This window comes from Euleptes europaea, chromosome 2 (genome assembly GCF_029931775.1).
Source record: "Euleptes europaea isolate rEulEur1 chromosome 2, rEulEur1.hap1, whole genome shotgun sequence".
Classification (NCBI taxonomy): Eukaryota; Metazoa; Chordata; class Lepidosauria; order Squamata; family Sphaerodactylidae; genus Euleptes; species Euleptes europaea.
The window spans coordinates 2,430,989-2,442,825 of record NC_079313.1 but is presented as its reverse complement, the minus strand read 5'-3'; the positions used below and the strand labels follow the sequence as shown (position 1 = coordinate 2,442,825).

The 11,837-nt window shown below is 48.6% G+C and overlaps 1 protein-coding gene across 1 annotated transcript; it reads left to right on the top strand.

Annotated features, from left to right (window-relative positions):
* The first annotated feature begins 3,909 nt into the window (after positions 1-3,909).
* CIMAP1D (CIMAP1 family member D) lies at positions 3,910-8,865 on the top strand. The gene is made up of 4 exons (XM_056845562.1): positions 3,910-3,961; positions 6,689-6,796; positions 7,561-7,674; positions 8,381-8,865. The coding sequence occupies exons 1-4, from the start codon at positions 3,910-3,912 to the stop codon at positions 8,863-8,865; spliced, it is 759 nt and encodes a 252-aa protein (XP_056701540.1).
* Positions 8,866-11,837: the final 2,972 nt, after the last annotated feature.

Sequence of the window (11,837 nt, the reverse complement as noted above, 5' to 3'; positions counted from 1 at the left end):
CCATCCTCCTCACCGAGGCGCTTCCCCGGCCGCCATCGCCGCCGCCGCTTTCCCGCCGCCGGTCAGCATCCCCTCAGAGACGACCGGGGTTCGGGGTGCGCATGCGCGCGCCCCGCCCACCGGCCCGCTTCCGCGGCGGCGCGCGCAGCCCTGACCGAGCCTCCCCGCCTCTGGGCCGGACGCAGCCCGAAGCCCCGCCCATCTTTTCCCCTCGAGCGCCCCTTCTCACGCCCTCCCGAGGTGCGCGCGCAACCGAGCTGTCGCCGAGCAACCGCCGAGCGGGTGCGCGCGCAGCCAGGACTGAAGTCTTTGCCCTTTCTCCCCCCCCCCGCTTGGGAATGGTGGCCCCGCCCACTCGCTTCCCGGTGCGGTTGCCAACCTCCAGGTGGGCAAAAATACCAACTCTATCTCTATTATAGCTATAGGTTTCTAGTCAAGATATAAATTCTGTCTGTTATAACGCAGGAAATTAATAACATATGTGAAATTAATAACATATCCAAGATACTAAATATATAGATATAGATATAGATATAGATATAGATAGATAGATATAGATAGATAGATATAGATAGATAGATAGATATAGATATAGATATATATACACACACACACACATACACATATACACATATACACATATACATATAGTGTGTATATATATATGTGTGTGTGTGTGTATGTATATGTGTGTGTGTGTGTATATATGTATGTATGTATGTATGTATCTATATATAGTATATATATTTAGTTTAGTATATATTTGGTATCTTGGATATGTTATTAATATATATATATGTGTGTGTATATATATGTATGTATGTATGTATGTATGTATGTATCTATATATAGTATACTATATATTTAGTATATATAGTATATATATATATTTAGTTTAGTATATATTTGGTATCTTGGATATGTTATTAATATATATATATACACACACACACTAAATAATTATAAAATAGACAGAATTTATATCTTGACTAGAAATCTATTGCTGTAATATAGTTAGAGTTGGTATTTTTGCCTACCTGTGTTGACTTTAGTTAACAGTATTAGTAGGGTTGCCAACCTCCAGGTACTAGCTGGAGATCTCCTATTACAACTGATCTCCAGCCGATAGAGATCAGGTCACCTGGAGAAAATGGCTGCTTTGGAAATTGGACTCTATGACACTGAAGTCCCGCCCCTCCCCAAACCCCACCCTCCTCCAGCTCCGCCCCAAAAACCTCCCTCCGGTGGTGAAGAGGTGTCTCCTTTTTTTTGTAACCTCCAGGTGGAGGCTGGAGATTTCCAGAAATTATAATAGGTCTCCAGACTACAGAAAAGGGCTGTGGTCTGGAGGGGAGAACAGTGTTGCATTTTACCTAGGGTTGCCAACCTCCAGGTGGTTGTAATAACAAACAGTAGTCAGCTGTGCAAACAAAGATACCAATGTAATCAAATATCAAACAATCAACATGACAGTGTAACAGGAACGAAGTGAATGGCAATTCCAAAGTTGTGCACAATGCAAATTAACAACAAGAACAAGCAACATTGACTACAGAACAAGCACAAATATTGCAAGCAAGCGAACGCAATAGTAAACAGTCGTAATCTTCATAAAGTTCATAATAAAGGAGCAATGTCCAACAAAGTCGGCTTGGCTTGCGGCTAGACGCTTGCGCAGACAGGCAAAACGGAGGAAATGCCTTTCCGGATATGTAACAGCGCTTTCGCCACAAAAGTGGCTTCTTCAGCCTTTAAATATGCAATCTGGCATGCAAATTCAAATTTCACTCTCCCAAATCGGCTGCTGCTTCCTTGTAACTTACATTGCTCCTTTATTATGAACTTTATGAAGATTAAGACTGTTTACTATTGCGTTCGCTTGCTTGCAATATTTTTGCTTGTTCATTGTCATTCACTTCGTTCCTGTTACACTGTCATGTTGATTGTTTGATATTTGATTACATTAGTATTTTTGCAGAGCCGACAACTGTTTGTTATTACAGCTTAACTGTACAGTTTTTAGTGAGTTTGTATCTTTGTATCACAACCTCCAGGTGGTGGCTGGAGATATCCTGCTATTATAGGGTTGCCAACCTCCAGGTACTAGCTGGTGGAAGGGACCACCGGGGTCATCTAGTCCAACCCCCTGCACAATGCAGGAAGTTCACAACTACACCCCCCCCAGTGACCCATACTCCATGCCCTACTCCTGGTGGCCGAAACGTGTTTGTAGGGTTGCCAGGTCCCTCTTTGCCACCGGCGGGAGGTTTTTGGGGCAGAGCCTGAGGAGGGCAGGTTTTGGGGAGGAGAGGGGAAGGACTTCAGTGCCATAGAGTCCAATTGCCATAGCAGCCATTTTCTCCAGGGGAACTGATCTCTATCGGATGGCGATCAGTTGTAATAGCAGATCTCCAGCTAGTACCTGGAGGTTAGCAAACAAAGAAACAGCTTCAAACTGCAAAACAATACAAGTTTGTATTACACAACAAATAATCATGCACCATACATATGGTACAATAAACATGGACAATGTCCAGCCAAGTAAATTCTATATACAATTGAAGCCACCGCAGGGAATATTTACAATCCTGGGCTTGTTTTTAATATATGCACGAGCGCTTTGTAATAAACGTATGCCATTGCCTAATTGTATTTTATTTCACTCAAACCTTTGGGTACCCAGATTTATGGGTAGAGACTGGGGAGGGTGGTGGTTTGGGGGAGGGGCCATGGTTGAGCATCTGCTTGGCATGCAGAAGGTTCAATCCCCAACATCTCCAGTTAGGGGGGCTAGGCAAGTAGGTGATGTGAAAGACCTCTGTCTGAGACCCTGGAGAGCCACTGAGTAGACAATACTGACTTTGATGGACCAAGGGTCTGATTCAGTATAAGGCAGCTTCATTTGTTCAAAATATAACATAGCAACCCTTTTGGAGAGGGGCTTGTGGCTCAGTGGCAGAGCATCTGCTTGGCATGCAGAAGGTCCAAGGTTCAATCCCCGGCATCTCCAGTTAAAGGGACCAGGCAAGTAGGTGATGTGAAAAACCCCTGCCTGAGACCCTGGAGAGCCACTGCCGGTCTGAGTAGGCAATACTAACTTCGTTGGACCGAAGGTCTGATTCAGTAGAAGGCAGCTCCATGTGTTCTTCATGTGTTAATGCCATAGAGTCTACCCTCCAAAGCAGCTGTTTTCTCCAGGGGAACTGATTTCTGTTGTCCGGAGAGCAGTTGCTATTCCAGGAGATCTCCAGTCCCCACCTGGAAGTCGGCAGCCCTAGCAACATCCCCAGTTACAGGGGGTTCTCGGCAAACAGTAAAAAAAAAAGGGGGAGCCAGGCATGGTTGGGCATCACCGCAGGTGACCAGGTGCCCTGCGTTCCGTTGGGTAAGTCACAGGTGTAGCATGGATGTAATACAATGCAGCGGCGTGTGTCGTGCGCACCTGTCATCCCTTGTGAAACGTGTAACTCTGTAGGCTTGCAACCCGGCCCTTGACACCGTCACGCTTCAGCGGAGCAGGCTGTCTTTTGCCGTGGGCCTTTGGGCCTCCATGCCAGACCACCCGTGGGGAGGAGGAGAGGGAAGATACATTTACAGAGAGGAAGCCTCCTCTGCCCCCCTGCTGTGCACCTGCTTTCAACGTCTCCTTTGTATCTCCAGGATCACTCACACCGAGACATCTTTTCGGCGCTCCGGAGGTCCCGAGCGTTTCACTCCTCTTGCTGCTGTTCTCCCTTTGGGGCAGACCTCTGTCCAGACCATTTTTTCCTTCGCAAAACGGTTTGCTTCCGCAGCAGGGGCCCTTGTGGGCGGTGGAGGGGTGTTTTGTCAGGAAAGGAACAAAGAAGAAGGTTTGCCTTTGACAAAAGCCATTTGTAAGGTTCAAATTTCAGCGCTGATGCTTTCGAGATGGAAGATTCAAGACCGAGAAAAGCACCAGGGATCGCTGCTCAAGAGACTGGTATGGAAATCTCAATAAAGCTCCCTTTGTTGCCATGGGGTAGCTATGAAGTAGGCCAGCCGTTCTCAGGGGGTTTCTCAGCTGTCAAGGCCTCTTCGCTAGCGGCAGACAAGCCCCTGGTAATAACAGCCCGAATATCCGCTATTGATTGGCCCAGCTTGTGGGTCCAAAATAGGACTTTGGGACCAGGGTTCTGGGAGGAAGATAAAGAAGTTCCGGAGCCCAAACAGGCTGAAAATATAAAAAAGCTTGCCCTTAATTTGCGGCCTCGCTGATTAGAATTTGACCTCATCAATTAATCAATTGGTTCTTGTAGGTTATCCGGGCTCTGTGACCATGGTCTTGGTATTTTCTTTCCTGACGTTTCGCCAGCAGCTGTGGCAGGCATCTTCAGAGGAGTACTGTCCTTCAGCAGCTGTGGCGGGCATCTTCAGAGGAGTAACACTGAAGGACAGTACTCCTCTGAAGATGCCTGCCACAGCTGCTGGCGAAACGTCAGGAAAGAAAATACCAAGACCACGGTCACACAGCCCGGATAACCTACAAGAACCAATGAACTCAGACCGTGAAAGCCTTCGACAATTAATCAATTGTTTCTTTCATCGATTCGCCTACCAGCGTGGTGTAGTGGCTAGGAACAGCGGACTCTAATCTGGAGGACCGGGTTTAATTCCCCACCCCTTTGAGCTTTGGTTGGGCACACATGGGCGGAGGTCTCTACTCGGAGAACCGGGTTCAATTTCTGCTCTACCACATGAGCGGCTGACCCTAATCTGGAGAATCAGGTTTGATTCTCCACTACTCCATGCGAGCAGTGGACTCTAATCTGGAGAACCGGGTTTGATTCCCCACTCCTACACGTGAAGCCTGCTGGGTGAGCTTGAGCCAGTCGCAGTTCTCTCCGAACTCTCTCAGCCCCACCTACTTCACAAGGTGCCTGTTGTGGGAAGAGGAAGGGAAGGAGATTGTAAGCTGCTTTGAGATTCTTTAAAGGTAGAGAAAAAGTGGTGTGTAAAAACCAGCTCTTCTTCTTTGACTCGTAGAAGCTTGAGGCCCTTACAGTGAGATTTGTTTCTTGCACAGATGGAGCTCCTAGCAGACAAAGTCTCTGTTGGATCGCAGGCTTGCCCACCACCTTGTTGTTTTGTTCCTCCAGCTCTCATTGTGGAAGAAAATGCATCCACCAGGGAGCCTCATCCCCCCAGGGAACTGCTCAGTCTTTGGCACAGGGGCAGGGCGCAAAGGGGCAGACCCTCACGCTGGGCTGAGTATGTAGACCATCCTGTTTCTTGGCTTGGTTGGTCAGGCCCCAAAGGTTCTGAGGAGGGTCCTTTGAGCTTTGGTTGGGCACATATGGGTGGGTGGCAAGTGGCAGCAGGTGGCGGTAACTGCATAGTTGGCACAAAGAGAGATGGTCATGGTGACAGAGTCCCCAGGGGCGACACAGAATGCATCAGCACCATGGACAGCTCTGAAAACGGCAAAGGAGTTACTCCAAGGAGCTGTCGCCCTTACTGCTGGCAGGAAGCCTTGAGTCTTTTATGCTTGGCTGTTTCACTCGCCGTCACCCCTCCAACGACTTCGGGCCTTTGTGTTGATTACGCATGCCGTTTCCGACCGTCGGAGGTCGCCTCTCTCCCCCTGCGTTTCCCCGTGTTTTGCCCGCATTTTCAGAGACCTGGTTTATCTCGAATTTCAAAACGCGGGCAAAACGTGGGGGAAAGGCAGGAGGAGAGTGAGGCGACCTCGGACGGTCAGAAATGGCATGCATAATCAACACAAAGACCTGAAGTCGTCGGTGTGTGTGTGTGTGTGTGTGTGTGTGTGATGGCAAGTGAAACAGCTATGCATGAAAGACCTTGGTGAGTCTGAGCACCAGGGGCTTAACCAGGTCTGGCCTGAAGCCTTGCTAGCTTCACGATGAGATTGTTGACCCATCGAGGAGACTAGACAGGGAACTCATTGGAGAAGTGCACCGAAAGAGTAGTGGTCAATGGTATTTCGTCTGATTGGAGGGAAGACTTGTAACAGTGGGTATATATTACTGGGAGAAAAGTACCAGCTGGATATTAGGAAATTCTTTTTACACTAAGAGTAGTCCAGCAGTGGAATTGGCTACCTAGGGAGGTGGTGAGCTTTCCCTCACTGGCAGTCTTCAAGCAGCGGCTAGATGAACCCATTAAGGATGCTCTACAGCCAGTGTGGTATATTGGTTAAGAGCGGTGGTTTGGAGCGGCGGAGTCTGATCTGGAGAACCAGGTTTGATTCCCCACTCCTCCACATGAAGCCAGCTGGGCGACCTTGGGCCAGTCACAGCTCTCTTAGAGCTCTCTCAGCCCCACCTACCTCACGGGGTGTCTGTTGTGGGGAGGGAAGGCAATTGTAAGCCAGTTTGATTCTCCCTTAAGTGGTAGAGAAAGTCGGCATATAAAAACCAACTCTTCTTCTTCTTCTTCTCTGATCCTGCATTGAGCAGGGGGTTGGACTAGATGGCCTTTCTGACCCCTTCCAACTCTATTATATTATGATTCTAATTTATGGAATCTAATTTATGGAATCTAATTTATGGATCATGGAATTTGTTTCCTGTGGAACATACCACCTTTAGAACACAGCCGCCCCTAGGTCAGTCTCCAAGTCGATCTAGGTAGGGCCAGCCTGGGGATGTGACAGTGTTGGAACAGAACACTGTCTCTCAAATGATGTTTTGCTTGCACACCCCGCCAGGCCCTGGCCCTGGATGCTACAGCTTGCCTCCGACAGTCGGCTTTGTCAACCACGACTACACCCGCTTCACCAGTCCGGCCTGTTCTTTCCACCAGAGACTTAACAACAGTAAGTTTTTGAAGTAAGGCTTTCTACCAGAATTGGAGATTACCTAGCCAAACTCTTTTTTTTCAGAGGGAGGGTGGGGGAGTTCTCCTTTGGTCCCCACCAAGCTCTCTGATCCCTCATGAAGGCCAGCGCCTCGAGGTCCACAAGTTTCTAACCAAATTGCAATAGAGTTAGTTGGCTGGCACTGAACTGTGCTGTAGGGCATTGCGCCTTGGCCCCTGGATCCCTTGCTGCATGCAAAGAGAGCTTCAAAGGTTGAGCTAAAAACTATATACTATAACAAAATAATTACATTAATTGCAAGGTGTACACTATAAAATTGTTAAAAACTCAGGACCTGGTATATAGGCTACATATGAAAATATCAGTTATAAAATTCTTATGCACAGTTGATATACAATCAATGTAAATGACCAATGCTAGACCAGACGTGTTTCAGCCTGAACAGGCTTTCCCCAGTGGTCATAAATACAGAAAGTTTTTTTTTTAAATATCCGGAAATAAACCTTATGAGATCTTTTTATCTGAAAATAGAAAACCTAATATCTTATGTGGCTTGATGTAAACTCTTAACCCAAACTGTGGGTCTTACCACATGGACAGTTGCTAACACAATCTGATACAGAATTAACAATGCTTCCAGATGTGCGCACATCGACCCGTGATGAATCTAAGTGGTCCTTGCAGCATGCGAGCCACGCTCTGCTCATGACACCCACGGCTCTGCAGCAAGCTGACTCTCTCATGGCTCTCTTCGTTTCCAGTACACTTGAAAGATGCCAGCCCTGGACCCCGTTACTATGTACAACCTGAGGTCACCCGCTTTGGCCGAGTCAGGGGCCCCTCGTATTCGATGCTGGCTCGACCCAAACCTCCAGGTAAGCAGGAGGCAGAGGTGAAGCATAAGAATGGCGGTGAAAGAAGAGCTGGAAACATCAGGTTACAGGATTTGCCCTTCCTCTGCTGTAATCTCACAACAATCCTGTAAGGTAGTTTAGATTGAGAAAGAGAGAGGGAGGGAGGGAGAGAAACTGTCTACAAATGATTCTGTTACTCCATTTGTGGCAAAATTTATAGGGGCGATAATTAAGTACCAAAAGAATTACACTAAGTAAGGCATTTTCATTCCTTTATTTTCTACTCAAGGCTATAGTTGTATGAGCAGAGATGAGAGAGAGAGAGAGAGAGAGAGAGAGAGACTGTCCTAAGACCACCCAGTGAACTCCATGGCAGAGTGCGCGGGTTGCCAACCTCCAGGTACTAGCTGGAGATGTCCTGCTATTACAGCAGATCTCCAGCCGATAGAGATCAGTTTACCTGGAGAAAATGGCCACTTTGGCCATTGGACTCTATGGCATTGAAGTCCCTCCCCTCCCCAAACCCTGCCCTCCTCAGGCTCCACCCCAAAAACCTCCTGCCTGTGGCGAAGAGGGACCTGGCAGCCCTACAAAGTGCACATTTGAACCCAAGTCTCTCTGGTCCTAGTTTATCACTCCAACCACTACACACACCACCACAATCGAGCACCACACCATGGCTCTGAAGAATCTAGGTTCAAGTGTGCTTGTGTGCATTTCTCCTTAGGTCTACCTCGGACCCCCGGGCCAGGCACGTACAGCCCCGAAAGGGTCCCACCTCCGTCCCAACTGAGACCGCCGTCTTTCTCCATGGGTGCCCGCACTAAGTACCGCCCGGTGGATCGTGTCCCCGCCCCCAACAGCTACACCCTTCCCATGCTCCTGGGCCCACAAGTCCCCAACAAACCTTCCAGCCCCTGCTTCACGATCTCCGGACGAAGCGACAAAGGCAGCTATTCGGAAGACCTGTCTCGAACGCCCGGCCCGGGATGCTACGGCACCACCAACCCCAATGTTTACTTGTGCCGCTTGCCTGCGTTCTCCATGTTGGGGAGGCTACGGAAGCCCACTAGTGCCTTCCCCACACCGGGGCCTGGGACGCACAGCCCTGAAAAGGTAACAGCACACTTGAAAAGATCCCCTTCTTACTCCCTGGGAGTTCGCCACTCCGAATACCTCATGCCCTTCATTGTAGACACTCCAGAATGGTAGTGGAAGAGAACGTCTGGACCAAACCTCTGTCCGCAACTTGACAACCACCGTGCTGCACAACTTGTGTATGGTGACCAGCTCGGGAGTCAGTTACCTGAAGTTTCTTTTTGCTTGGACTCCATAAAACTTAAAACATGGGGCGGGGAAGAATAGTCAAGCACCTTGCCAGACCACCATGCACATGTGATGGATCACAAGATGTCCAAGTCCACCACAAGAAGAAGAAGAAAAAGAAGAAGAAGAAAAAGAAGGGGTGGTTTTTATATGCTGACTTTCTCTACCACTTATTGAAGAATCAAACTGGTTTACAATCACCTTCCCTGCCCCTCCCCACAACAAACACCCTGTGAGGTAGTTGGGGCTAAGAGAGTTCGGAGAGAACTGTGACTAGCCCAAGGTCACCCAGCTGGCTTCATGCGTAGGAGTGGGGAAACCAACCCTATTCACCAGATTAGCCTCCGCCGCTCAAGTGGAGGAGTGGGGAATCAAACCTGGTTCTCCAGATTAGAGTCCACCTCTCCAAACCACCGCTCTTAACCACTACACCAGGTTGGCTCTCCACAACCTTCCAGCGTCCTTCTGACTTTGAAGCCTCTGCTTGAAAATGAGTAGCAGAGTGACATGAGAATCTTCCTGGCGAATCTGGTCCCAAAGGCCTGAGATTGGTTCCTGTTGTTCCTGGACTTGTCGAAATAGTTCTTGAGGCTTTCCTGAGGAACAAAAGAGAGCTTTGTCCTCTTTCCTCTAGCCAACTTTTCCAGCAACCCTGGATTGTTTCCTGCTCATGAGCCACCCATTTCTCTAGCACCACGCAGAATTGCTCAACTGAATATTCTTCAGCTTCTTGGTACAACCTAGCCTGGACGCCAGGTTCTTGGGATCACTGAAGATTCCCAGCTGCAACGTTGAGCTCCCAATTCCCCTTAGTGGATCCCAAAGGCGATATCGGAACCACTGGCTTGACTGATTGCTACTTACGGCATGAAAGACCCTCACTGTCTTTGACAGTAGCACTTGAATGATACAGTGGCTGTGAAGCCGGCCCCCATGCCAGCCATGAAAGCAGGTGACCCACAGAAGAGGAAGGGGTTTCTATATATTTGAGGAGGGGACTTCCCAGGCATGCAGGAAAATATGACTTTGTAAGTTGACTGAAAGAAAAATTCCCAGCTTGAGGAGGGCTGAATTTGCTCCAGGACCCTGGCAACGTTGAGAAGAAAAAGAACAAGAAGAGTTGGTTTTTATATGCCGACTTTGTCTACCTTTTAAGGAGAATCAAACCAGATGACAATCTCCTTCCCCCACAACAGACACCTTGCATGGTAGGTGGGGCTGAGAGAGTTCAGAAAGAACTCTTGACTAGCCCAAGTTTTTGAAAGTCAAAGCTCCTGTTTGCTTTTGAAAACTTATACCCCCAAAATCTTGTTAGTTTCTAAGGTGCTACTAAACTCAGATCTAACTGTTTTGCTGCAGACAAAATCAGCTTCCCTCCGAAATGCTCTTCCTGAATGAATTCCACTTTGCAAAGCAAAGATATGCTCCCTTGCTTAATTTGTCTCATCAGAATAAATCCTGATTTTCATTATACACGTTTTGAGTTCTTTCTAGGCTTCAGGTCTGGAGACTACTCCCTTCCCCTCTGCCCCTAAGAACAGGATGTAATCTCAGGTGAGCTAGAGCAGGGGTGTCAAACTCATTTGTTACGTGGGCCGGATATGACATCAATGTTACTTGGTCGGGCCGGGGCAGGCCATGCCTTGCCAGCCCAGCTTGGAATTGGGGTGGGGTGGGGGCAGTGCTTGCCTTGGTTGGCTTGCGGGCCGGATAAGAGCTCTCAAGGGGTCGGATCCGGCCTGCGGGCCATATGTTTGATACCCCTAGTTTAGCAACCCTAGTTTAGCAAGCCAATCCTCCTGGAAGCTGTGAGCTCCCCCACTGTCTCCTCCCAGCAGAGGCTGAAAGAGAGAGAGAGAGCATCCCATGTCTTTCTGTGGCAACAGCAGATGGGATTCTTCCATTACCTTGATTTATTGATCATGCACAAGGCAGTCGCTGGCTTTAGTCCTATCACCCGCTGCAGGAAACAGGCAGGAAGCAAAGGGGGAGGGGGGCGCTCAGCAAGGAGGCTGAGATGATCATCTTCTCTGCAGCTGAGCCTCCTTGGGAATTTGAGGTTTTCTCATTTTAAAAAAACCACAACAACATTAAAATATGTTTGGCCCACATTCTCTGTATAAAACACTCAAGGTGGCTATAGAAAAGGACAGCACAACCAATACGTGCAGAGCAGATTTCCTCTTGTTACTGGATAACTACGACGTGGAGAGTTCACTTAACTGACGGGTGGCCGTGTTAGTCAACTGCAGGTAGGGGTTCCAGAGGAATCGCCCTCTCTCCTGTTTCCGGCCCTTTTACCAACGGAGAAACATCTTCAAATGAATGTGGGGTTTTGCAGCCCCAGAACTCCAAGTAGAGTGATGTAGCCGAACATGGAGGGCATCGTTCCACAAGGGGATTGGGCAGTTTCATGGAGGATAGGGCCACAAATGGTCGATAGCCGTAATGGCTAAGAGTAACCTCCATGTTCAGGAGCTGTCTACCTCTGAATCCCAGTTACTCGGAGGCAGGGAGGGCAGCAACCTTAAGGCTTAGCTTATGTGCCCTCCTCCCCACTTGGATTACTTGCTTAGTCGCCATGGGAAACAGGGTGCTGGACTAGGTGGTATGAACACATGAAGCTGCCTTATACTGAATCAGACCCTTGGTCCATCAAAGTCGGCATTGTCTAAGACTGGGAGCGGCTCTCCAAGGTCTCAGGCAGGGGTCTTTCACATCACCTACTTGCCCGGTCCTTTCAACTGGAGATGCCGGGGATTGAACCTGGGACCTTCTGCATGCTAAGCAGATGCTCTACCTCTGAGCCATAGCCCCTCCCCTATGATCCTGCAGGGCTCTTTCCAAATACACCTATG